The sequence below is a fragment of the Aethalodelphis obliquidens genome, unplaced genomic scaffold, assembly GCF_003676395.1.
Source record: "Aethalodelphis obliquidens isolate GAN/ISIS:26980383/991018 unplaced genomic scaffold, ASM367639v1 scaffold16, whole genome shotgun sequence".
In the NCBI taxonomy this organism is placed as follows: Eukaryota; Metazoa; Chordata; class Mammalia; order Artiodactyla; family Delphinidae; genus Aethalodelphis; species Aethalodelphis obliquidens.
Genome location: NW_020837960.1, coordinates 18,773,645 through 18,798,692, shown reverse-complemented (window position 1 = coordinate 18,798,692; position 25,048 = coordinate 18,773,645). Strand labels below are relative to the sequence as shown.

At 46.7% G+C, this 25,048-nt stretch overlaps 1 protein-coding gene across 1 annotated transcript in view; it reads left to right on the top strand.

Moving 5' to 3' along the window:
- The window catches only part of ATP7B (ATPase copper transporting beta), a 57,085-nt gene that overhangs the window by 5,542 nt on the left and 26,495 nt on the right, over positions 1-25,048 (top strand). The window contains exons 2-5 of the mRNA XM_027116398.1: positions 12,667-13,855; positions 19,721-19,978; positions 21,769-21,932; positions 23,450-23,611. Of these exons, the coding sequence (XP_026972199.1) occupies positions 12,667-13,855; positions 19,721-19,978; positions 21,769-21,932; positions 23,450-23,611 (1,773 nt within the window). The remainder of the gene's footprint in view (positions 1-12,666; positions 13,856-19,720; positions 19,979-21,768; positions 21,933-23,449; positions 23,612-25,048) is intronic.

Here is a 25,048-nt window from a genome sequence, read left to right as displayed (position 1 = left end):
GGTGGTCAGGCTGGGTTTTATTTTTGCCTAAATGAAACCAAGACAGCCCAGCTGGCACAGGCGTACCCCTGCTGAGTAAAGGAAAAAAATAGCTGAAGGGAGTGATCTAGTCACTTAAAGATGTCACTAGCAAATTGTCATGGAATCATCATCAACCGTACTATAGTATTATTCACTCTTCTAGAGAACTTGTATTTCTTTATTTTCCCCTAAAGTTAGTGTCTACTGGATATAAACATCATAACAACGTATAGAAATGTGGATCTCTTCCTCTAGAAAAACAGGGAACAGTGTATACTCTTACACGGTTCTGCAACTTTTCCCCCCTTTAATCTACCAGGGATGTCTTTCCATGTCAATACATGTAAATTCACCTTTTTTAAAAAGCCACTACATAAAATTCTATTGGATGGATACTTTATGTAACCTGTTCTCTATAGACGAATATTTAGATGGTTTCCACGTTTTCACTAGTGAGTGTACCAATGGACATTCTCATGTCACTGTATATCTATATGATGAAAAACCCAGAAGTGGAATTACTGGGACAAAGGCAATGGGCATTTAATATTTTGACAGATATTGCTTCATTGCTCTCAAAAAGGTTGTGTTCTACCAACATCATCTCATATAGTGAGTGACATCCATCATCTCATATAGAGTTTTCTAAAAAAAAGGGAAAAAATGTGTTTTTTTCTTGTGATGAGAACTCAGGATTTACCCTCATAACAACTTGCATATATACCATACAGCAGTGTTAACTATAGCCGTCATGTTGTGCATTACATCCCTAGTATTTATTTGTCTTATAACTGGAAGTTTGTAGCTTTTGACCACCTTCATCCTATTCCCCCTCCCCTCCGCCGCCTCAGGTAACCACAAATCTGATCTCTTTTTCTGAGTTTTTTTTTTCTTTCTTTTTGTTTTAGATCCACATATAAGTGAGGTCATACAGTATTTGTCTTTCTCTGTCTGATTTAGCATAATGCCCCCAAGGTCCATCCATGTTGTCACAAATGGTGGGATTTCCTTTTTTATGGCTAAATAATATTCCATTGTGTATATATACACCACATTTTCTATATCCATTCATCTATTGATGGACACTTAGGTTGTTTCCATGTCTTTGCTATTGTTTTTTTTTTTTTTTTTTGCGGTACGCGGGCCTCTCACTGTTGCGGCCTCAGAGCACAGGCTCCGGACGCGCAGGCTCAGCGACCATGGCTCATGGGCCCAGCCGCTCCGCGGCACGTGGGATCTTCCCGGACCAGGGCACGAACCCATGTCCCCTGCATCGGCAGGCGGACTCTCAACCACTGCGCCACCAGGGAAGCCCTCTTTGCTATTGTAAATAACGCTGCTGTGAACGTGGGGGTGCATATATCTCTTCAACACAGTGTTTTCATTTCCTTTAAATAAATACCCAGGAGTGGAATTGCTGGATTATATGGTAGTTCTATTTTCAATTTTTTGAGGAACCTCCATACTGTTTTCCATTGTAGCTGTAACAATTTACATTCCCACCAACGTTGCACAAGGGTTCCCTTTTTTCCACATCCTCACTAGCATTTGTTATCTCTTGCCTTTTTTTTAAAAAAACATCTTTATTGGAATATAATTGCTTTACAATGTTGTGTTAGTTTCTGCTGTACAACAAAGTGAATCAGCTATACTTTTACATATATCCCCATATCTCCTACCTCTTGCATCTCACTCCCACCCTCCCTATCCCACCCCTCTAGGTGGTCATAAAGCACCGAGCTGGTCTCCCTGTGCTATGCGGCTGCTTCCCACTAGCTATCTATTTTACATTTGGTAGTGTATATATGTCCATGCCACTCTCTCACTTCGTCCCAGCTTACCCTTCCCCTTCCCTGTGTCCTCAAGTCCATTCTCTACGTCTGTGTCTTTATTCCTATCCTGCCCCTAGGTTCGTGAGAACCTTTTTTTTTTTTTTTAGATTCCATATATATGTGTTAGCATACAGTATTTGTTTTTCTCTTTCGGACTTACTTCACTCTGTATGACAGGCTCTAGGTCCATCCACCTCACTACAAATAACTCAATTTCTTTCTTTTTATGGCTAATATTCCATTGTATATATGTGCCACATCTTTATCCATTCATCTGTCGATGGACACTTAGGTTGCTTCCATGTCCTGGCTATTGTAAATAGTGCTGCAGTGAACATTGTGGTACATGACTCTTTTTGAATTATGGTTTTCTCGGGGTATATGCACAGTAGTGGGATTGCTGGCTCATATGGTGGTATCTCTTGCCTTTTTGATGATAACCATTCTAACAGGTATGAAGTCATATCTCATTGTGGTTTTGATTTGCATTTCTCTGATGATTGGTGATGTTTATCACCTTTATATGCATCTATTGGCTATTTGTATGTCTTTGGGAAAATGTCTATTCAGTTCCTCTTCCTATTTTTAATTGGATTAATTTTTTTTGCTATTGAGTTGTATGAATTCTTTATTTAAATTATTTTATTTATTTATTTTTGGCTGTGTTGGGTCTTCATTGCTGCGCGCGGGCTTTCTCTAGTTGCGGCCAGCGGGGGCTACTCTTCGTGCGGTGCGTGGGCTTCTCATTGCGGTGGCTTCTCTTGTTGCGGAGCACGGGTCCTGGGTGTGCAGGCTTCAGTACTTTTGGCATGTGGGCTCAGTAGTTGTGGCTCACCGGCTCTAGAGCACAGGCTCAGTAGTTGTGGTGCATGGGCTTAGTTGCTCCGCGGCTTGTGGGATCTTCTCGGACCAGCGCTCAAATCCGTGTCCCCTGCACTGACAGGCAGACTCTTAAGCACTGCGTCACCAGGGAAGCCCAGTTGTATGAATTCTTTATGTATTTTGAATATGGTTTGCAAATATTTTATTCCATTCTGTAGGCCGTCTTTTAATTTTGTGGATTGTTTCTTTTGCTGTGAAGAAGCTTTGTAGTTTGATGTAGTCCCACTTGTTTATTTTTTGTTTGGCTGCCTGCGCTTTCCGTATCATATCCAAAAAATCATTGCTGAGACCCATGTCAAGGAGCTTTTCTCCCCTATGTTTTCTTCTAGAAGTTTTATGGTTTCTGGTATTGCACGTAAGTCTCTAACCCATTAGAGTTAATCTTTGTGAGTGGTGTAAGACAGGGTCCCAATTTCATTCTTTCATTCTACATGTGAATGCCCAGTTTCTCAGCACCACTTATTGAAAAGACTGCCTTTTCTCTGTTAAGTATTCTTGGCTCCCTTATCAAATATTAATTGACCATATATTATTATTATTTTTGAAATGGTTTATCAACCACTTACATTTCTTTTTCTGAGGATTATTTTAAGTAGCAAGTTCCTATTGTGCATTTGTAGATTAGCATAAATTATAAATATTAAGTTTATACCTAAGTCTTTCAAAGGAATATTTGTTTTCTGTACAGCTGGTCATACCTATAATTCTAGGTAGAAACCACCACCTTCATTAACCATTCTAGTATACATTTCTTTGTGATAAAATAACGACATTATTTCATCAAATCTGATGACCATGTGCAGTTTATCAATAATAATAATTAACAAGAAGAATAATCCCAAGTTCGTTGACTTCCATCACATAATATAAATACCTGAGTTAACTTAACATTGTTTGTGTGATATTTTCTTCTAACCAGTCATAATATTGCGTATATCTAACGTAGGTCTTTTAATATCATGAAAAGATCATATCATGAAAAAGTCATATCATGATCTTACCATCATTCTGGGAAATGACTAGGGAATTATGACCTTATGGTTCTCACTCAGACTATTTCATTCAAATGTAAAAAAATGTTCTAAGATGATGACAGTTGCTTGATAGTGACAGGCCTGCTATTTAAAATTTCTTTGTTTGGGAGAGGCTTGAAATATAGAGTGTTATCAGAGAAGATTCTGAAGCAGAAAAAAATGCCGTTAATTGATAAATGTCTGATGGAATAATTGTTACAATAGGTGTAGACCTACTAGAGAATGGACTTGAGGATATGGGAAGGGGGAAGGGTAAGCTGTGACAAAGTGAGAGAGTGGCATGGACATATATACACTACCAAACGTAAAATAGATAGCTAGTGGGAAGCAGCCGCATAGCACAGGGAGATCAGCTCGGTGCTTTGTGACCACCTAGAGGGGTGGGATAGGGAGGGTGGGAGGGAGGGAGATGCAAGAGGGAAGAGATATGGGAACATATGTGTATGTATAACTGATTCACTTTGTTATGAAGCACAAACTAACACACCATTGTAAAGCAATTATACTCCAATAAAGATGTAAAAAAAAAAAAGCAACGGAAACGGCTGATAGTGAAGCTGTGTGGAGTGAGATTGCAAACGGGGTTTCTGAGGTACTATTGGGAAGTGCTTCTTGGAGAGGTCTTAGAGTTTGTGAATTTCTAAATTTTATTTTTTTTGTGCGTGGAAAACAAGCTATGTTGTCTGTATGTGTTGAGGTTGTTAATTTTATTTGTTGTTAATTTGTTAATTTATTTGTTGTTAATTTTATTCTCTTTTTTTCTCCTGGGCAAATAATGATACAGTGCCTTCAGTTTTTCAGCGAGGGTTTATATTTTTCCTCATCGTGGTCAAGAGAGAGAAACAGGCAGTAAATGGTCATTTGTGTGGAATTTCCCAGAAAGTGCACAGTGAACAGCAGGGCTGGGGGTGGCCCTGCGGCCAGAGGTCAGGCTGGAGCCCACACGGTCCAGGCACACTGTGCGCCCTCTTCGGTGTTTGAACTAATGCCTGAGTTGTGGCTTGTTTTTTCAGTAGACAAACTGTAAGTAATTCTCACTGGAAGTTCTTTCTGGACCTCTGTGAGCCAGTGTTAAAGGACAGTTAGAAGGGGTTGAGGTGGGCGTGGGGGAATATGTACACGAGTTTTAGTGATTAGTTCTTATCAGTAAAACGGTGGAGAATAACAAGTTCCCTGCCTACTTCTCTGGACCGCTTTTGAAGATCGAATGAGGCCATGTTTGTCTTCATAGTCAGTCATTTTCAAACATTTATGGCGTTAGCCTTTTAAGACTTCTTAGCATTCAGACCTCCCTGCAGAACTGGGATGGGCGTTATTGTTACCTCCTTTTACACCTAAGAAACCTGAGGCTTGGATTTGCTCAGCCAAGGCTGGACTCCTACCCAAGACCGTCGGACATCCCTTCAAGAAGTTCACAGCAAATCGGAATGGCCGATATTTAAACACATAGATGTGAAAACGTTCTTTAGAGGATAAAGCCATGTAGAAATATGTCATCTGTTCATCATTGCTGTCATCTTTATCACAATGATAATGTTATCGCTGCTTATGTCAGTGTGGTTTAACAAAACATTTTCTTCCTTGCCTTAGAGAAACTGAAAAACCACATTTGTTTTCTGGTATAAAAGTAGTACTTGGGCTTCCCTGGTGGCACAGAGGTTGAGAGTCCGCCTGCCGATGCAGGGGACACGGGTTTGTGCCCCGGTCCAGGAAGATCCCACATGCCGCAGAGTGGCTAGGCCCATGAGCCATGGCCGCTGAGCCTGCACGTCCGGAGCCTGTGCTCCGTGGCGGGAGAGGCCACAACAGTGAGAGGCCCGCGTACCACAAAAAAAAAAAAAAAAAAAAAATAGTACTTGTCTGTTTTTTCTTTCAGGTTTTACTAATTGGAAAGTATATACAGATAGTGAAAAATCAGAACGTCATAACTCACCCGTAGATAACCTCAATTTTATGTATTAATACCTAAGTATGTATTTGCTTAAATCTATGTAAGTACAGGTTTAACATGGGTACATTGATTCTTCTTCAGTGGAGGTCTTTCGGGGTCTTAGAGACCAGCACCCATTTGCCTGGTGTGGTTTGGGTGGGATCTTTTCTTGAGTCAGTCACTTCTGAACCTTCTTCCCCGTGTATCTCTGAAGCTCAGAGAATTCTCAGATACAAATAGAGCAGAGGGACTTCACTGGTGGCACAGTGGTTAAGAATCCACCTGCCATGGGTTCGATCCCTGGTCCAGGAAGATCCCACATGCCGCGGAGCAACTAAGCCCATGTGCCACAACTACTGAGCCTGCGCTCTAGAGCCCGCGAGCCACAACTACTGAAGCCTGTGTGCCTAGAGCCCGTGATCTGCAACAAGAGAAGCCACCACAGTGAGAAGCCCATGCACTGCAACGAAGAGTAGCCCCCGCTCGCCACAACTAGAGAAAGCCCGGGCGCAGCAACAAAGACCCAACGCAGCCAAAAATAAATTAAATTTTAAAAAAAGAAAAAAAGAGAATAGAACAGATACTACGGGTTGCAGGCCAGGCCCAGACCCAGGCCGACCAGTGATCTTAGCCACACCCTCACCTCCATGCTGTGCTCACTCACCTGGATGTAGCCTGTTGTTACCTGATAGGTAGTGTTGGGAGGAAGACGCTTTCCTCTACCTTTCTGGGTTCTTCTGGCTGGTCTAAGAATGAAGTTGACAAGAGACAGATTAATAGGAGAAAGTCAAACGTAAGTTTAATAACATGAGTACATGGGAGAGACCAAGAAAAACGAACTCACCAAGGTGGCCGAAGCCCACACCTTAAATGCCATCCTCAGCCAAAGACAGAAGAGGATGTTGAGAGTGGGGAGGGTCAGTTAGGGGAAGTTACCAGGAAAAGCACAGTAAACAAGGGTGATTGTGGTACACATTTCAGTCACTTCCTTCTCTGTTGATAAATCGAGTTTCTAGAGATTTGGTCAGCCTCCTCTTCCAGGGACAGAGCGGGACAGACCCTTACAAATGGAGATTTCCCTTACAAATATCAGTGTTTCTTACAAAAAGGCAATTCCTACTTGGTTTTCAGAGCCCTTTCAGTGTCTGCTGTTTACCAGAAAATAACTCGCTTAAGACAATATGCCAAAGAGATGCATTTTAGGGTGGTAAGTTCTGCTCCCCTATAGTAGTATGTGGCTGTTTTTCTGTTTTCTTCATTTTGCTCTTCGGTATTGTAGTCTCTTCCCCAATTAACGTGGCTAAAAAGAAAAAGTAACCTTCGAATTTTTTTAAAAGAAATAGAAAGCCTGCTGGACTTTGGGCTGGATTTAGATCCCAGCTCCGTTATTTAAATGACCTTGGATGAACCTCTGAGTCTGTTTCAGCAGTAAAATGGTGATAAGAATATCTACTTACAGAATTATCTTGAGCAGTAGGGATATGAAATGCCATCCTCATAAAGTAACGCCGAGAATCATTAACTACTTGCTACTATTGGGTCTGTGTACATATGAAAAGATCAGGACCTTTCTGTATTTTGAATTCCATGAAAGTTCAGGTGTATAGGGTTGTATGGGGTGGAGGTCATATACTGGAAAAGTTGCAGGCACATATAATATTTTTGCCTCAGAAGTTGTTAAGGGTGTTCCATATCCTTCAAAGTGAAAGAAGTCGTGCTTCCCTGGTGGCACAGCGGTTGAGAGTCTGCCTGCCGATGCAGGGGACATGGGTTCGTGCCCCGGTCCAGGAGGATCCCACATGCCGCGGAGCGGCTGGGCCCGTGAGCCATGGCCGCTGGGCCTGCGCGTCTGGAGCCTGTGCTCCGCGACGGGAAAGGCCACAACGGTGAGAGGCCTGCGTACCGCAAAAAAAACAAAAACAAAAACAAAGTGAAAGAAGTCTCAGGATAAATGGGTGAGTGGTGCCCAGTTTAAGGATGATGGGGTCCACCCGTAACTAAGGGAGCTCAGAAGTGGCGCGTGGTTCTTCCCTTGTACGTGTAGTAGCATTGCTCTTTGATTTGTGATCACAGCCATTTTCTACCAGGCATGTCATTTCTGGGCTCTGCAGTTTCAGTCTGGCTTTGAAAACGTTCATTAAAACATACCACCCCATTTCCAATTTCTTCATACTAGACTGGCCTCTCTTATTTTCCTTTCCTGGTTCCATCTTAGCAAATCAAGAGTTTATATACCTTTCCCTATCTTTTTGTTTAAAAGCCCTGGTACTCTCAGCAAATTCCATGTGACCAGGCCGCCTAGAGAGGTGGCAAAGAATTGCAATTCATTTTTGGATTCCTCTCTGTGGAATTACCCTCTTCTCTGGTGTTTCCAGGCGCTTCTCAACCTCATGCCTACCGTACTAATAATTTATTGAAAATTCAGAAGCCAGCAGCCTAATGTTGGGCCTGCAGAAGAAGTCCCCAGTGTTTGTCCTCAAGGAGTGTATAATTTAGTGGGACGTAGACAGCACTGGGAATTCTACCACGTTTTCCCTGGACACACAGTCTGTACCCTGGGCCCACTCTCCAATGTCCATTGCTTCTGATGAGCCCTTAAACCTAGACATGTTTGTTTCTTTGAACTCAGTAGGAGAGTTTTTCCCCACCCCAGAGATTGTCTTCATTGAAGAACGGAATTAAAAGCACAGTATGTGCGTACACTTAAAAACGATCCAGATACCCGACAACTGTTATGAGACTGCTGCTAACCCAACAGGTACGCTGGTGTTTCATAAAGTTATGTTATTTGCAAAGCTTTGTCTTCTGTAACTGCTTGTCTTTAGAAGCCTGCCTGTGTAGAAGGGAGACCTCTGAGTATTATTTGCTACAAACAAATAGCTTCCAACACTTCTGCAGACTCCTTTAGCAGGAACATAGAATCGATAATCCAGGGATTAAGAGCCAGCCTTGTGGCTTGGGTTTGGTGAGTTGTAGCTCGACCTGGGACCAAGAAACAAAGTTGGGTAGTAAATCATTAGGGATTTGTTTTTCCAACAGACTTGGGTGATTGAGAGTTATGTCTTATAAGGAGGTAATTTCTGCTTTACTAAGATACTGTATTGAAGTATCTAAATATCTTTAGACTATCTTCTTAGTTTTTCCTGTATCTTTTTTTTTTTTTTTTTTTTGGTCACACCACGTGGCATGCAGGGTGTTAGTTCCTGGACCAGGGCTTGAACCCAGGCCCCCTGCAGTGGAAGTGCACAGTCTTAACCACAGTCTTTCCCCCTGACCTGCATCTTTTTTCAGTTAAATAAGTATTTAATTCATACCAGTTACAATCAAGTCACTGCTGCGGATCTCCTTTATTCTCACATTATTTTAACTTAATGTTTAAATTAATCATGTCCTAGAATTCGGTAACACGTGTACATTGTACAGTAAGTTGTACAGTGAAAAGTAACTCTTCCTTCCCACTCCTGTACCCCAGCTGCCTGACCCCTTCAGCTGCCCAGTCCACAAACTCTGTGCCAGCTTCTTATGTGTTCTTCCAAAGGTAACTCCATACTTGCATAAACATCTGCGTGTGTTGTATTCTTTTTCTCTCACAAACAGTGCTAGCATGCTGTGATAGACTTATTTTGGTGGTCCTCTCAGTGAACTCCACTTCCTTGTATGTAAGCACTTATGTAACTCTCTTCCTTATTGACTGAGCTTGGCCACGTGACTGGCTTTGGACAATGGTGGATTAGCAGGTATGATGCAAGCAGAGGCTTGCTAAGTGCTTGCACACTGGGACTTGTTCTCTGTGAATGCTAACTACTGTGACACTCCCTCTCAGAACCCAGAAACCCCCAACGGTGAGGTACCCAGCCTAGCCACGTGCAGAGGCTACATGGAAGAGAGCCAAGGTCCCTGCCAACAGCAGCCACCCTCAACCTGCCAGCCATGTGCTGAATGAGCCATCTTCTTGCAAGTGGAACCTCCAGCCCCATTCAGCCACCCCAGAGATGAGCTTTACCTGCCAAACCCTGTCCAAGTTGAAAAACTGTGAGCTGTCTTCATAAGCCACTAAGTTTGGTTTGTCTTGAGCAGCAGATAACCGAAATACTAGATGCACTATATATTCTTTTTTCTTGTCAAAGGCTTACCTATTATTTATTTATTTAACTTATTTTTGGCCGTTTGGGTCCCGGTTGCAGCACGCAGGATCTTTCGTTGAGGCACGCGGGATCTTTCGTTGTGGTGCGTGGGCTTTTCTCTAGTTACGGCACGCAGGTTTTCTTTTCTCTAGTTTGCGGCTCACAGGCTCTACTTGAGGCACACGACCTCAGTAGTTGTGGTGCATGGGCTTAGTGGCCCCGTGGCATGTGGGATCTTAGTTCCCTGACCAGGGATCGAACCCTAGTCCCCTGCATTGTAAAATGAATTCTTTACCACTGGACCACCAGGGAAGTTCCTAGATGTGCTGTGTATTCTGTGCCTTGCTGTTTTCACTGAACCATGTATTAGATACCAGTCTATTTCACTGTTTATAGAGTTGCCTCATTCTTTTTAAGAGCTAGATAGTATTCCATTGTACATTTATGCAGTAATTTATCAGCCTCTATTGATGGACATTTATGTTGTTTTCAATGTGTTGTAGCATCTAATATCTTTGTTGCATGCTTCCTTTTGCATGCAAACAAATATATTTATTGCCTAAATTCTTAGAGAGTCACTGGGTCAAAGAATATGTGAATTTGTTATTTTAATAGATATTGCCAAGTTGCCTTCCCAAGAGGTAACATTCCCACTAACCCTGGGGAATGAGTCAGTGGGTGCCAACTTGAATGGTGAAGACCGTGTCAACCTCACATGTGAGGTGGGAATGTTAATATTTCTCCTTTAATGTTGCTTTTCATATATTGAGAAGCCATTTGCATTTCCTTTTTGATGAACTGCCTTCTTTTTTCTGTTGGAATGTTGGCCTTTTTCTTTTCGAAGGAGCTCTTTATATATTAAAGGAATTAGCTCTTAATTTGCTTAAGGTGAAAGCAAGTCTTTTTTTTCTCTCGGTTTATCTTCTGCCTTGGTTTGAACAATTTGTTTTCCTCTTATTGTGGTTAGATATACCAAACTTTTATTTTATAGCTCTGGATTTTCTTGCTTTTGTTTTGTCATATTTAGGCTTTCCCCACTCTGAGATTATAATAGATATTCTCCTATGTCTTCATCTAGTACTTTTATTATTTTGCTTTTTACGTCTTCATCTTTGATCTGTCTGAATTGTCTTCTGATATGTAGATTCCAAATTTATATTTTTCCAAATAGGTTTCCCAGGTGTCTACCCAGTCGTCCGTTAATACTGTTATGCCATGTCATCCTTATCATATACATTTCTGTATTTACACCATAGATAATTTCAGTATGTTTTTTGAATCCATCAAATTTTTGAGTTACTGTCTCATAAATTACTTAATTATCCCTTTTTCTCTATTTTAAAATATTTTTTTAAATTCCTTATAATTATTAATCCCAAACTAGCTTGTGATTTCCTCTGTGGATATACAAATGAATATTTATAGTCTGTTTTAAAAGTTATTTAAACTTTCATCTTGTGAAGCTGCTCAAAATCTGAAGTTGGAAAGATAAGCATTTTATGCACAGGGACAGGGAAGATCAATCCATGTAATCGAGCTTCAGCTGAAGATGAGTAGGCTTGTGTAGGTGTCGAGTGACGTGCTTTTTTATCCGTTGCCATATACAAAGGCCTGTGCCCAAATGCCTGAAGCAGGTAATAGTACTGGTATAAAAACTATATCTAGGGCTTCCCTGGTGGCGCAGTGGTTGGGAGTCCGCCTGCCGATGCAGGGGACGCGGGTTCGTGCCCTGGTCCGGGAGGATCCCGCGTGCCGCGGAGCGGCTGGGCCCGTGGGCCATGGCCGCTGGGCCTGCGCGTCCGGAGCCTGTGCTCCGCAGCGGGAGAGGCCCCAGCGGTGAGAGGCCCGCGTACTGCAAAAAAAAAAAAAAAAAAAAAAACTATATCTAGTTAAGAGAGTGGTGAGGCTGGGACCCTGCGAAAGGGAAGTTTTGTTAACAGAATGGCTGAGGCCACATCATGAGAAGACATCAGGAAACTACACTTGAGCTGTGATACGCTAAGAAAATGAATCCGTTTAATTTGGTGAAGCACGTGTCGTTTTTAGGTAATGTCTCCAGCGGCCCTGAGCACCCGGCGGGGCAGGGACTCAGCCGAGGCAGAACAAGGCAAGTGCCTTGTTCAGCCCAACTTCCTGTTCTTCCAGCTTTCCCCCTCCCCCTCCTCTTGGTCCCCTTGGCACTGCTGTGCTCACTTCCGTGGCTCCAGGGGCGTCCTTCGAGACCTTTTTTCACAGGCACTGTGGTCTGGCCCCATGCGCTGGGAGGTCTGCATTTGGAACATGTGCCCTATGCCTATTAAGTCTAACCCCTGCTAAGAGAATGAGATGGACACCCCTAGAAAGAGATGCAGAATTAGGGTGTGGCCTATTCTGTGTATTTGCATTCCAGCAGGACGTCCAGAGTTTAAGCTGGAAGGACCAAGTCCAGTGGGGAGATTTCAGGTGTCAGCCGGAGTCGGGGAGGTCTTGTGGGACCTGTGCCCTTCTGCTGTGGGCTGCTGTGCTCTCTGCCTCTGTCGTAGGCCTGCCATGCTAGTTCTGTGCGGGTCAGCCCCATCGTGCTCTCCTTTCCCACAGAAACCTTCATGCCTTCTACCAAGGTGGGCAGTTGACTTCTGGGTTCAGAATCACAGAAAGTCAGAGCTAGAAGGAACCCCTCTGAACCCTTTCATATGATAAGTAATGTCTTTATAGATTTCCTCCCCTTTTTTAATGTTCTCGTACTCTTGGGATGTTTGGACACCAGTGGTATTGTTTTCCATTTTCTCGGTGCCACACAAGCTGGGAGATTTTAGAAAATGTTTAGTTTTAAGGATAAAAAATGTTCTTTCTCTTCCTTTTAGATCCTGCCTAAGATTTCCTGGCCTGCTCGAACCTGGGAGCCAACGATGAAGCAGAGTTTTGCCTTTGACAACAATGGCTACGAGGACGGCCTGGATGGCGTGCACCCTTCTCAGACGGCCACCGGCACCATCAGCATCGTGGGCATGACCTGCCAGTCGTGTGTGAAGTCCATCGAGGGCAGGGTGTCTAGTCTGAAAGGTATCGTGAGCGTTAAGGTTTCCCTGGAGCAGGGCAGCGCCATGGTGAGGTACATGCCCTCAGTCCTGAGCCTGCCTCAGGTTTGCTGTCAGATTGAGGACATGGGCTTCCAGGCCACTGTGGCGGAGGGAAAGGCTGCCTCCCGGCCATCCAGGTTCTCGCCCGCCCTGGAGGCTGTGGTCAAGCTTCGGGTGGAGGGCATGACCTGCCAGTCCTGCGTCAGCTCCATAGAAGGTAAGATCGGGAAACTGCAGGGCGTCATGAGGGTTCGCGTCTCGCTCAGCAACCAGGAGGCAGTCATCACTTACCAGCCTTACCTCATCCAACCCCAAGACCTCAGGGACCACGTGAACGACATGGGGTTTGAAGCCGTCATCAAGAACAAGGTGGCCCCCGTGAGCCTGGGACCTATTGACATCAGGCAGCTCCAACGCAGCCACCCAAAGGCCCCTCAGGCTTCCATTAACCAGAATGGCAATAACTCAGAGACCTCGGGGAGCCAGGGGGTGCCCCTGTATCTGAGAGTGGATGGAATGCACTGTAAGTCTTGTGTCCTGAACATTGAAGAAAATATTGGCCAGCAGCCAGGGGTTCAGAGTATCCAAGTGTCCCTGGAGAACGGGACTGCCCAAGTCCAGTACGACCCTTCCCGCGTCTCCCCAGGGACCCTGCAGAGGGCCATTGAGGCTCTGCCACCCGGGAACTTTAAAGTCTCTCTACCCGATGGAGCGGAAGGGAGTGGGACAGACACCAGGAGCCCCCAGGCGCCCGGCGTGCGCTGTGCTGCAGTGCTGGCCATCGCTGGCATGACCTGTGAGTCCTGCGTCCAGTCCATCGAGGGCCTGGTTTCCCAGAGGGAGGGAGTGCAGCGTATCTCAGTGTCTTTGGCTGAAGGGACAGGAACGGTTCTCTACGATCCATCTCTAACTCACCCAGCAGAACTCCGAGCTGCGGTGGAGGACATGGGATTCGAGGCCTCCGTCCTGGCTGGTACGTGGTTGATGCTAAGTTCCTTGGATTTTTAGCTTCTTTTCTGAAGAGAACACTGATTCTGTGTTCTTTTTTTTTTTTTAATTATTATTTTTGGCTGTGTTGGGTCTTCGTTGCTGCTCACAGGCTTTCTCTAGTTGCGGCGAGCGGGGGCTACTCTTTGTTGCAGTGCACAGGCTCTGGGAGCATGGGCTTCAGTAGTTGCAGCACGTGGGCTCAGTAGTTGCAACACACGGGCCCTAGAGTGCGAGGGCTTCAGGAGTTGCAGCGTGTGGGCTCAGTAGTTGTGGCGAGCGGGCTTCACTAGTTGTGGTGCACGGGCTCTAGACCGCAGGCTTAGTAGTTGTGGCGCACGGGCTTAGTTGCTCCGTGGCATGTGGGATCTTCCTGGACCAGAGCTACAACCCGTGTCCCCTGTATTGGCAGGCGGATTCTTAACCACTGCGCCACCAGGGAAGCCCCTGTGTTCTTTTTAAAAAGAGTACTTTGGGAACACCTGGCCCTTCTCTCTCCAAAGGAAACATCATCATTTGCTCTGAGATTTCTCTGCTAAACAAAACAGAATAATAAAGACAACAGGACCCTGGTTTCACCACTTGGAGCCCATTCTGTTGATAGTGGGAAAGAAGGGAAGGATATGATGATGGTTTCCCTTCCCACCCACCCCCGACCATGGCTGTGAGAAGGGGGGGTGTGTGTGTGACAGCCTTCCCAAAGCAAGGTGCCCACATACCTTGATGCCACGCCACTAGACAGTTTCCAGGGTGGTGGCTGTCCCCAGGCCCCCTCCCATTGACCCGCCAGCCACTCACTTGCCTGTTTTCCCCTCCATTGCCTTCACTCGGGAGCCCAGCAAGTTGTCTTAGCGTCCTTCGTGTTTCTGCCCCTCACCAGGTCTGTGTGAGCTGTGGGCTGCTGAGCAGCGAGGTACCTTCCCCCACCCCCACCCCAAGATCTTATGTGGTAGCAGGGAGGGGGAAACCACGTGGGGCAGCAGGTGTCAGCCCTGTGAGGGGGAAGGGGGGCTTCTAGGGAGGGCTCCCTCTGGGGGGGGGGTGGGAGTGAGCCAGTGAGCCATGGGAGGTGGCAGAAACACGGCCGGGGCCCCTGTCCTGCCCCTCATGGCTGACTCCCACTCACTCCCCCCACCCCGAGGAGCCCTTCCTAGGCCCCTGCACCACCCACCCCCAAGGGGAGCGGGTGAGTCATGTGGAGCGACTGGGCCCCATTCTGGGCTTTGTCTTTGTACCAAGTTTCAGGAAGGACATTTGTTTTGTTTTGTTTTTTTAAACAAAAATCAATAAGGAAACTGGAACAGTAAATCCTGTACTCAGAAGCTAAGACATGTAGTATGTAGTCGCCATCTGCTATATTTGTATAAGGTTTAAAGTCTTAAAACAGTGGAATCAAGTTATCAGCAGTAAAAAGAAATTTGCATTGAACTGTATAATGCAGAATAATTGAACTTGACTACGTAAACCTGGAGAGAAAACAGGGATTTTTTTTTTTTTTTTTTTCCTGTATGCGGGCCTCTCACTGTTGTGGCCTCTCCCGTTGCGGAGCACAGGCTCCGGACGCGCAGGCTCAGCGGCCATGGCTCACGGGCCCAGCCGCTCCGCGGCATGTGGGATCTTCCCAGACCAGGGCACGAACCCGTGTCCCCTGCATCGGCAGGCGGACTCTCAACCACTGCGCCACCAGGGAAGCCCAACAGGGATTTTTATTAGCCAGAATTATGAGAATTATGTTTAGCCCAAGAGGTATTTAGGCAACCAGATTTAGCAAATAAAAATACAGGACGGGCTTCCCTGGTGGCGCAGTGGTTGAGAGTCCGCCTGCCGATGCAGGGGACACAGGTTCGTGCCCCGGTCCGGGAAGATCCCACATGCCGCGGAGCGGCTGGGCCCGTGAGCCATGGCCGCTGAGCCTACGCGTCTGGAGCCTGTGCTCCGCAACAGGAGAGGCCACAACAGTGAGAGGCCCGCGTACTGCAAAAAAAAAAAAAATACAGGATACCTAGTTAAGTTTCAATTTCAGATAAACAATGAGTAACGTTTTAATATTAGTATGTCCTGTGCAGTATTTGAGACATACTAAAAAATTACTGTTTATCTGAAATTCAATTTTATCTGGATGTCCTGTATTTTACCTGGCAGTCTTAGTTTAGGATAAACCATAAGTGTGCTGGTGACTGTCTTTTATAGCCACTTAAATGCGAAAAAGGCATTATTTGTATTTGGTCGGCCATTCTGGATTGACCAGGGGCTCCTTGAGGACTGTCTTCAAACCATGTGATTTGTTTCTCCTTTGACTCCGCAGCACCCAGCACACAGTAGGTGTTTGTGAAGGAAACGAAGGAGAAAGGAAATAACGGGCTGGGACAGGCAGGGTCTCAGGTCAGCCGATGGAGGGAACTCTTGAGAGAGATTACAGAGCTGAAAAACCAAACAGGAACTGGGAGGGAAAACAGGAAATTAAAAAAACAGGAAAACCACCCACAGATGGGAGGGTCTGAGGGAAGGCAGGTGTTTAGTTTACACGAGCCCAGGGGCTGAGCTTGCCTGGTGGGAACTGGCCAAGGGCAAGGCTATGGCAGGAGCCGGGGCCCCGGTGGAGAGATGGCAAACACTTGGGTCCTCCTCCTTTCTGTCCTGTTGCTTCCTGTTTGTTACCTCCATGTGCCAAATTTAATCAGAAACCAGTTGACAAGGGAGCCTGGGAAAAGTGGTTTGCAGGGGTCAGCCCCTTGGTAGTGGAGCAGGGGGAAGGAGGGAGGGAAAGGGTCTGAGAGCATACGGGCAAGAGACAGGCATTGAGTTTCAGTCCCTTACTTGACAGCTAAAATACATTTAGACCAGGTTGTAGAAGGCAGCTGTTATTTCTTCACTTGTTTGCATGGTAAGTAGTTTTTGAATGGATGGATGGATGGATGGATGGGATACATGAATACAAAGTGAGGAAAATTCACCTGTTACGTATAGCATGTTCCTCTCACCCTCATAAGTGAGTGATGTCACTTTCAGGGCACGGTTCCCTCACCCCTGCACGTGCTGGGGGTCTTCTGGGGCCCGGGTCCTGTGCCAGCTGCCGTGAAGTGCTCAGCGGCAGTCCAGCACCCGCCCACAGCGGTTCACACTCTCCCGGGGAAGCAGGTCACAGAGGCCCCTTGTATCATCCAAGGCAGGTTAGAATAAATGTTGTAACAAGGAAGGTGTAGGTCAGATGCTTTTGGGATTCAGAAGAATCCCGCTTGTGGGGCTCCCAAGGACATGATGTAGGGGTGACCATGGAGTTGGGCGTGGATAGGATTGAAGAATGGATAGGATCTGAACAGGCAGGAAAGGGCAGGACTGCATGCCAGGCGGAGAGACAGGCCAGCACCCTGGTGCAGGCTACCGTCCTCTGCTCCTGGATCCTGGAAGGGGGTCCAAACTGGTCTCCCTGCTTCCTGCCTTCCAGCCCGGTCCCCAACCAGCTTTCACAGCGATCCTGTCGCGCTGCTGACCCTCCTGGCCCATCCCGTCTTGTATTGTGAGTGGAAGAGTCCTCATGGTGGTCCCTAAGCCGCTCCCTCACCCACCACCTTTCTAGCCCTGACTCAGTTCCTCTTACCAGGCTTGTTCTCACCTCAGGGTTTGTACTTGCTGTCCCCTGTGTCTGGAATGCTCTCCCTGAAAATGCACACAGTGTTCTTCATTTCATAGCTGCTCATCCGGACTTTTCCCAGGGCCTATATCATTTTTATATAGAAATATATAGGTTTGTATCATACATAGTTTTGTAATCTCTTTTTCGCCCTGTGACTTACCATAAACATAACTTACGGGTCCATCCGTGTGTCTGCAGTACCATGTTCAGCGGCCGCATGGCCTCCCAGCATATGGGTGTACCATAACTTCGTTTCCTCTTTATTTTTCCCATCTATTTTGTGTGGATGTCATTGTAAATAATAATGATAGGATTGTTGTGACTGTAAATACAATTGTCCGTGAAGACCGTCTTCAGACTACATGATTTGTTTCTCCTTTGTGCACGTCCTTAATTATTTCCTTGTGATAGATATCTGAAGGCATAATTGCTGGGTCACAGGGTATCAGCATTACTTCATTCCATCACAAATATTTATTGTGCCCCTACTAAGTGCCAAGCAATTAGAGGTACGGTTCTTGATAATACTGTCAAATAGATTTCCAGAAAGTCAAATCAATTTATATGCCCACCCGTAGTGTTGGCATAGGTTGATAAAGGACCCAGTAGCGTAGGCTTATTTGGGTTTTTGTTAATTTATTTAAACTTTTTTTTAGCAATGTCCAGAAGCCCAGAATTTAGTTGAGTTAGACCTCAGTGCTGGAGGTCTAACGAATACTACTGAAATTGCTGACAACAATATTTGGGTAGAAAGGCAAGTGAATCCAGGAGGTGGTGATGGACTGGAAAAAGAGGGAGGGGCTGGACAGGTGCAGGAGGGTCTGGTGGGGGTGGGAGCTAGAATGTTAAGAGCTGACATCCAAGGGGTGGAGTCATTTTGAAGAAGGACAAAGTCCAGGAGAGCAGAGCTGTGCTGGGTGAGGTGATGCTCTCTGCATCCAGAAGGTGGAGGGCTGTAAGGCCAGAGCACTGGAGGGTCTTTGTCCATCGACTGCACTCTTAAAGTGAATGGAAGTAGTTTTAGCACTTTCCAGAAAATGAGCTTCTATGTTTTGCAGCTGTGGACTTTGAAGTAAGGAGAGTTCATCATCAAATGATGTCATTTTTTCCTACATACTCTTCAAGGTATTTTGTGTCATCACAAAACTGTGACTTTTTGGAGTGATGAAATTTTCTGTATCTTGATCTGGTCGATGGTTAGTTACATTGGTCTATATATGCGTGGTGGGTGGAGTAATGGCCCCCAAAGATGTCTGCTCCCTGACCCCTGGTACTCGGTGGGGAAAGGAGAACTTTCATCATTGGAGCTGGACTACTGGAAGTCCAAATGGAAAGAAATTACCCTTGGCTATCAGCTCAGACCTACACGGAAGTTAATTTGAAGTATATCGGTGGCCTGAATGTGGAGGTTCATTTAAAATAACAGAGGTGCCAGGAGAGCATGTCATGGCTATTTTCAGCGTGGCGGTGGACACATCTATTAATAGAGCACAGGATGCACTCACCACTGAAGTTGGTTTAGTTGACTCTAAGTTGGGCTTCATTAACGTCAAGGACTTCTTTTATCAAAAGAAATACCGTTAGATGAGGGTGAGAAAGCAAACCACAGACTGGGAGCCAGTGTTTGCAGTGGGTACAGCTGACAAAGGGTTCCTGCCCAAAATGTATGTAGGACCTAGACAAAGGACGAGAAAAGGGCCAGCGACTCAATAGAGGTGTTTTGGGGCATTTTGATTCTCATGGGGAGGGAGAGGACCTCTGTTAACCAGGAGGTGGCCAGGCGTAGAGGCTCGATTCCCTGCTTCATACCTGAGGGGTTTGGGGCAAAGCATTTAATTTCTTGTAACTCTTCTCTTCACTTGTAAAATGGGGATGGTAGTAGTACTTGCCACAGGGCTATGTTAACAGTTAAAGGAGGCCAGACGTGTGCTTAGCAGGGTGCCTGGTGCGTTCTTGCCACTGCTCTACCGTCATTGTATCATTAGAGCATTTGTCTACCCAGAACATTCCGTCCTTGCAGTATCGGCGTGTTTTCCTATGTATGGAATCGAGTGCCTCCGTCTGGTTGTGGGGAGGGAGAGACAGTGATGGAAACACCAACCCCCCTTTATCTTCTCCAGGAACTTTCATCTGAACATTGTCAAGCTTGAGCCTCCTGTTCCGGAAAAAAAATTATCCATTCTTCTAATTTGAACGATTTGTGACATTCTATCCTAGAAAACTGTTCCAGCACCCACGCTGGGAACCACAGTGCTGGGAGCGCCACAGGGCACACGGCGGCTGGTGCACCTGTGTCCGTGCAGAACGGGACTCCCCAGCCCGGGGGTCTCCCTACAAACCACAACCCCGGCCTCGTGTCCAAGTCCCCTCGGGCCTCCGAAACCGTGGCCCCGCAGAAGTGCTTTCTACAGGTCAGAGGCATGACCTGCGCGTCCTGTGTGTCCAACATAGAGAGGAACCTGCAGAAAGAAGCTGGTAAGAGGTCTCCACCACGCCGAGCTGGGATGCTGCTGTGGATGGCAGCGTGTAGACTGCTGGAGGCCACGGTCAGCAGCGTGGGGCGGTGTGCCCTTGGCACGAGATGGCCTTGGGCATCTCCACTGACTGCATTTATCAGGAGCCCTGATCATCTGGCAGTGGCTCATTGTGTGATAGGACAGATGTTTGTCTAATGTTCTGGGGCAGTTGGCGTCCTGCTCTTTAAGAAGTACTTAGTTTGAGATAAAATGGATTGCGGAGTAAGTTAGCCATGGGGAATCCGGTTTAAAGGTCAAGGTACTGCCATGGGTGGCCTCCCCAACTAGCTTGTCCTGGTAGTAGTCTGTGGTTTTCCCTTCCAAAGCCTCTTACGGTCATACACATAAATAGCCTGCATTCTGTCCTGTTGTCATTGTAAATCATAGCGTGTTGCGGAAATGCCAAAGTTTTGTCCTCTAAACGACATTGCCAATCTGTTTTTTTTTTGTTGTTTTTTTTTTTTCCCCGGTACGCGGGCCTCTCACTGTTGTGTCCTCTCCCGTTGCGGAGCACAGACTCCGGACGCGCAGGCTCAGCGGCCAGGGCTCACGGGCCCAGCCGCTCTGCGGCATGTGGGATCCTCCTGGACTGGGGCACGAACCCGTGTCCCCTGCATCGGCAGGCGGACTCCCAACCACTGCGCCACCAGGGAAGCCCACCAATCTGGTTTCTTAAAGCTGAGAGTGCAGCGAAAATCCTGTCCCAATTTTTTTGTTTGGAAAATACCTTAACCGTGACTCTGCCGGCCTCCGGGGTCACCTTCTCTCTTCCCATGGCTCCGTACGTGGGTCCTTCTGCTCCGGCTCAAGGATAACATGTTTCCCGCCTCCTGCTCATCAAGCCTGCAGCTTCCTGGCGCTCTAGAAGGTGGCTCTCACACCAAGGTGTTCTAGGAGCTCCTCTGTCGCCTGTGGGCTGGCGGCTCAAAAGCTAACCTGTGTCTCACAGGGCCCATGATTCTCTTCCCGACTTGAATCCCTCATATTTATCCTTTATGACATTCTTTCTAAAGCACATCATTCCTTTCATTTATGTGAATGAGCCTTTCTTCCTCCCCTTAAACTAAACAACAGTGGTAGCAAGATAGTCCGCAGGATTTCTTTTTCTTTCCTGAAAGTGATTAAAAACTGAAGAGTATGGAAAACCACTTTTGAAAGTGATTTTTTTCTCCTGTGTCTGGAAGTGGAGAAAAAAGTACACCCGTTATGTGACAGCAGTTGCCTGGTGCAGACACTGTCCCTTGCTTTGAGGTGTGTGCCCGCACCTGTGTCCCTTGCTTTGAGGTGTGTGCCCGCACCTGTGTCCCCCAGAGCCTGCCTCAGAGCGGCGCCCGCCGGGCCAGCAGTATGGGCCATGCCTGGGAGCCGGGCAGGCCTGCAGAACCTCACACCCTCCCCAGACCCACTGAACCAGCGTTTTTGCTTTAACCAGGGCCTAAGGTGAGTCATATGCCCAACAAAGTGTGAGAATCACCTGGGGAGCTTTAAAAAGGGGAAAAAAGATGCCTGGTATCCACCCTGAGAGATTCTGATTTAATTGGTCTGGGTTAAGAGTTAATCACCAGTCAGGTGATTGTTAAAAGCCCTCCCCCCTGCCCCCACCCCAGGTGATCCTACTGCACAGCCAAGTGTGAGAACCACTGTTCTAGAAGCTTCTGGGGCAGAGGTTTTTCTTTGTTAGCTTATGTTGAACACATCATCCCCCGAGGCCTTGCCTGGAGTGTTCCAGCTGTGCCCTGCTGGTTTCAGGGATTCTCTCAGTGCTGGTTGCGTTGATGGCTGGAAAGGCAGAGGTGAAGTATAACCCGGAAGTTATCCAGCCCCTGGAGATAGCGCAGCTCATCCAGGACCTGGGCTTCAAGGCAGAGGTGATGGAGGACTGCGCGGGCTCAGACGGCGACCTCGAGCTGATTGTAAGTGCAGCGGCTGGGCTGGAGCGGGGGCCAGAGGGTGCAGGCCTGAGACAGCCCACGGAGGCCTTCTGACAGCAAGCGGGGTTGTGGTCAGGACGTTCCCCCTTCTTGCATGTATCCTGTTCGTTGCTATTGGGTTTTCCTTTGAAGCCAGTGACAAGGACCTGCTCGTTTTGTGAAGGAATGTCCACTATGTCAGAAAGTCGCAGGCGCGCGTCCCGCCAGGTCCCGCCAGGCGCTTCAGGGTATCGGGAGGAGGAGGCAATGGCGTTGGAGGAAGAGGAATTGGAGACGGCAGCTGCCCTGAGCTTGTGGCTCGAGGGAGTCGAACAGGAACACGTCCCGTGAGGCCGAGAGGAAGCTGGAATGCCAGAGGCGTCTCGAGGCCCCGGGACGGGATGGGAGTGAGCGAGGCAGTCGGGGCCACCTTGTAGGCGCAGGTGTGTCTACAAGGTACTTGGTGACCAGAGTGTCCCCAGGCGCTCAGTCCGGGGTGAACGCCGGGGGTGGTGCTGTTTCCAGGGCTGCTGGGGAGCGGAGGGACGAGGCGCTGGTATTGTTTCCTGTCTGCTAGTCAACAAACCATCGAGGACAGAAGATAGCTCTAGTATTTCAAATACACCGTGTTCACAAACACTTCTGCGCAAAGCTCTTTTTGTGCAAATAAAGGGAGACTTAGAAGGAATCCACGAGGAATTGAATAACTCTGTTAACCGAAGTGAAAACTTCTTTGCTATGTTTAGTCACTGCCATTAGCGGTAGGTAAGTAAATGTTTGAAGAAAAGGTACTGCGGACACACATGGCACTTTGAGCTCCTGAGAAGTGGAGTTCTTTGCAGAGCACATCCTTTGCTCTGGCTGGGCCTCGGTGTGTGCAGAGGGGCACAGTGTAGTAGTCGCTGGGTCAGACCTCCAGGGCCCGAGGTGCACATCTCTCCGCACACTACGGTGTGGAAATCTAGAGCAAGACAATCAGTGGGGAAGGTGAAAACATCTTTTTGAACAATGTTTTTTTTTTCTTATTACGGTGTCCTATAGTTGTATTGTCGTCACATGCTCAGGCATTTCATGTCTGTATTTAATTTGTATTCTGGGAAGTGCTGACCACTGATACTCAGAAGAGCGAGTTGTCCGGCTTGCCTAATGCAGAGCACAGGGGTGGCTGGCTCACTTGGAACTTCTTTCTCAGTGCACACAGCACGGGGTGGCAGAAATGCAAAACCAACACAGGGCGTAGAGTGCTGTGAAAGCCCGTTGTTAGCAGAGCTGCGAGTGGGGCCTTGGTCCTTGCCATCTGCTTAGTGATTGGTCTCCTGTACGTGAGTTGAGGAAGAACCACTGTTTATGTCCCCGAGGCTCCTGCGGGAATGTCCGGGGTGAAAATCTTGCACCTGGGGGTTGTGAGTCCAGCATCTTGGGAAGGAGGACAGACTGGTGGCTGCCTGTTAACCCAACTCCCTGTGTGCAACTCCCTCTGGATCCTGGGTCAGTGGGATCTTTGTCATCCTTTGCCGCAGATCACGGGGATGACCTGCACTTCCTGTGTTCACAACATAGAGTCCAAGCTCACAAGGACGAACGGCATCACCTACGCCTCTGTGGCTCTTGCCACCAGCAAAGCCCATGTGAAGTTTGATCCTGAGATTATCGGTCCGCGGGATATTGTCAAAATTATCGAGGTAAATCATTTATCAAAAAACTATTGTACCCACCTTTTAAAACACAGTGATATATAATCATCATAGAAAAATGAGCAAAATATAGCTAAGCAAAAAAAAAAAAAAAAAAAAAAAACACCTAATCTAAAATCCTGCAAGATTCCCCGTGGAAATAAGGTGACTCAACTTGTGAGCGTTTAGTAAATATCAGATAATTTGAGGGGGAATCAGTGAATGGGTAAGAAAAAGATGGGGAGAAAAAGACATTATTATTGTTTTAATTTCAGTTATTCCCTGAGAAACAGCAGTATTGCCAAGATTCCTGGCACATGGTATTAAATTGCCTAATTGTGGGAATTCCCTGGTTGTCCAGTGTTTCACTGCCGACGGTCTGGGTTCGATCCCTGGTTGGGGAACTAAGATCCCACAAGCCATGCAGTGTGACCACCCCCCCCCCAAAAAATTGCCTAATTGTAAGTTTTTTAAGTAATATTTACATCTGTGCCACGTATCTACAGACCAAAGGAATGTTGGTGTTGGGAAGAATTACACTGCGTTTGACCACTATACTAGGCCTCCTTTACAGGTGGAGAGTTTAGTCATTTCTCCTTTGGAAAATCAATCACAGTAGTTTTCTGTACTCCCACCCCCCATCGTTCCCTCACATTGTCCACAGACATTCTGTGTCCTCTCTCAGGTCTGTATCATATCACACCAGGAGAGGATGAGCATTAGTGGTGATCTGAATGGGTCAAGATGGTCAAAACCGAGCAAGATGAACTCATAACAACGAATGGTGAAGTTTAGCAGAAACTACTGCTTATGAAATTCCTTATGAAATTAAACATCTCATAGCAGGCTTCAAGTTGTTTTAAATTTTCGTGTGTGTGTGTGTTAAGAGAGATGCTGTCTGTTGTCTGGCCATGCAGAGCTCTTTGAGGTGCAAATACTGCTACTGCTGTTGATACAGTGCCTCAATCTTAGAGGCAGACAATGCAGCTTCTTTGTCAGATGAGGAGAGATCCCCCAGAGAGGTTAGGAGACTTTGATCCCTGGTACCCAGCTAAAGGTTGCAGAGCTGGTGCTCCAACCCAGATCTCCTAGTTCCAAGCTCAGTGGGCATCCAGTTTCTGCCACCCCACGGGTCTTACAGAACAGTAGTGATAAGGCATTAATGAGGGAGAGCAGTCAACTGAGGCACTAATCCTTGCTGGCCTCCGCCCAGCTGCCCAGCCCGCTGCAGTCCCCTGCTTGTTCTTACTTGAGGTGAATTGCCAATGTCTGGCCCCCATTCCTGCATCTCTGGGGCATCTTTTCCTGATGTAATTAGGCCGGTATTAGTTGTAAAGGATTTGTCGTTAGATGGCCTTACATGCTCTTTCTTCCAACATAACTCTTAATTTTTGTGTAAAATCCCAACATCAGAGTCCCGGGGCCCCTCTTTACATCGTGCTGACT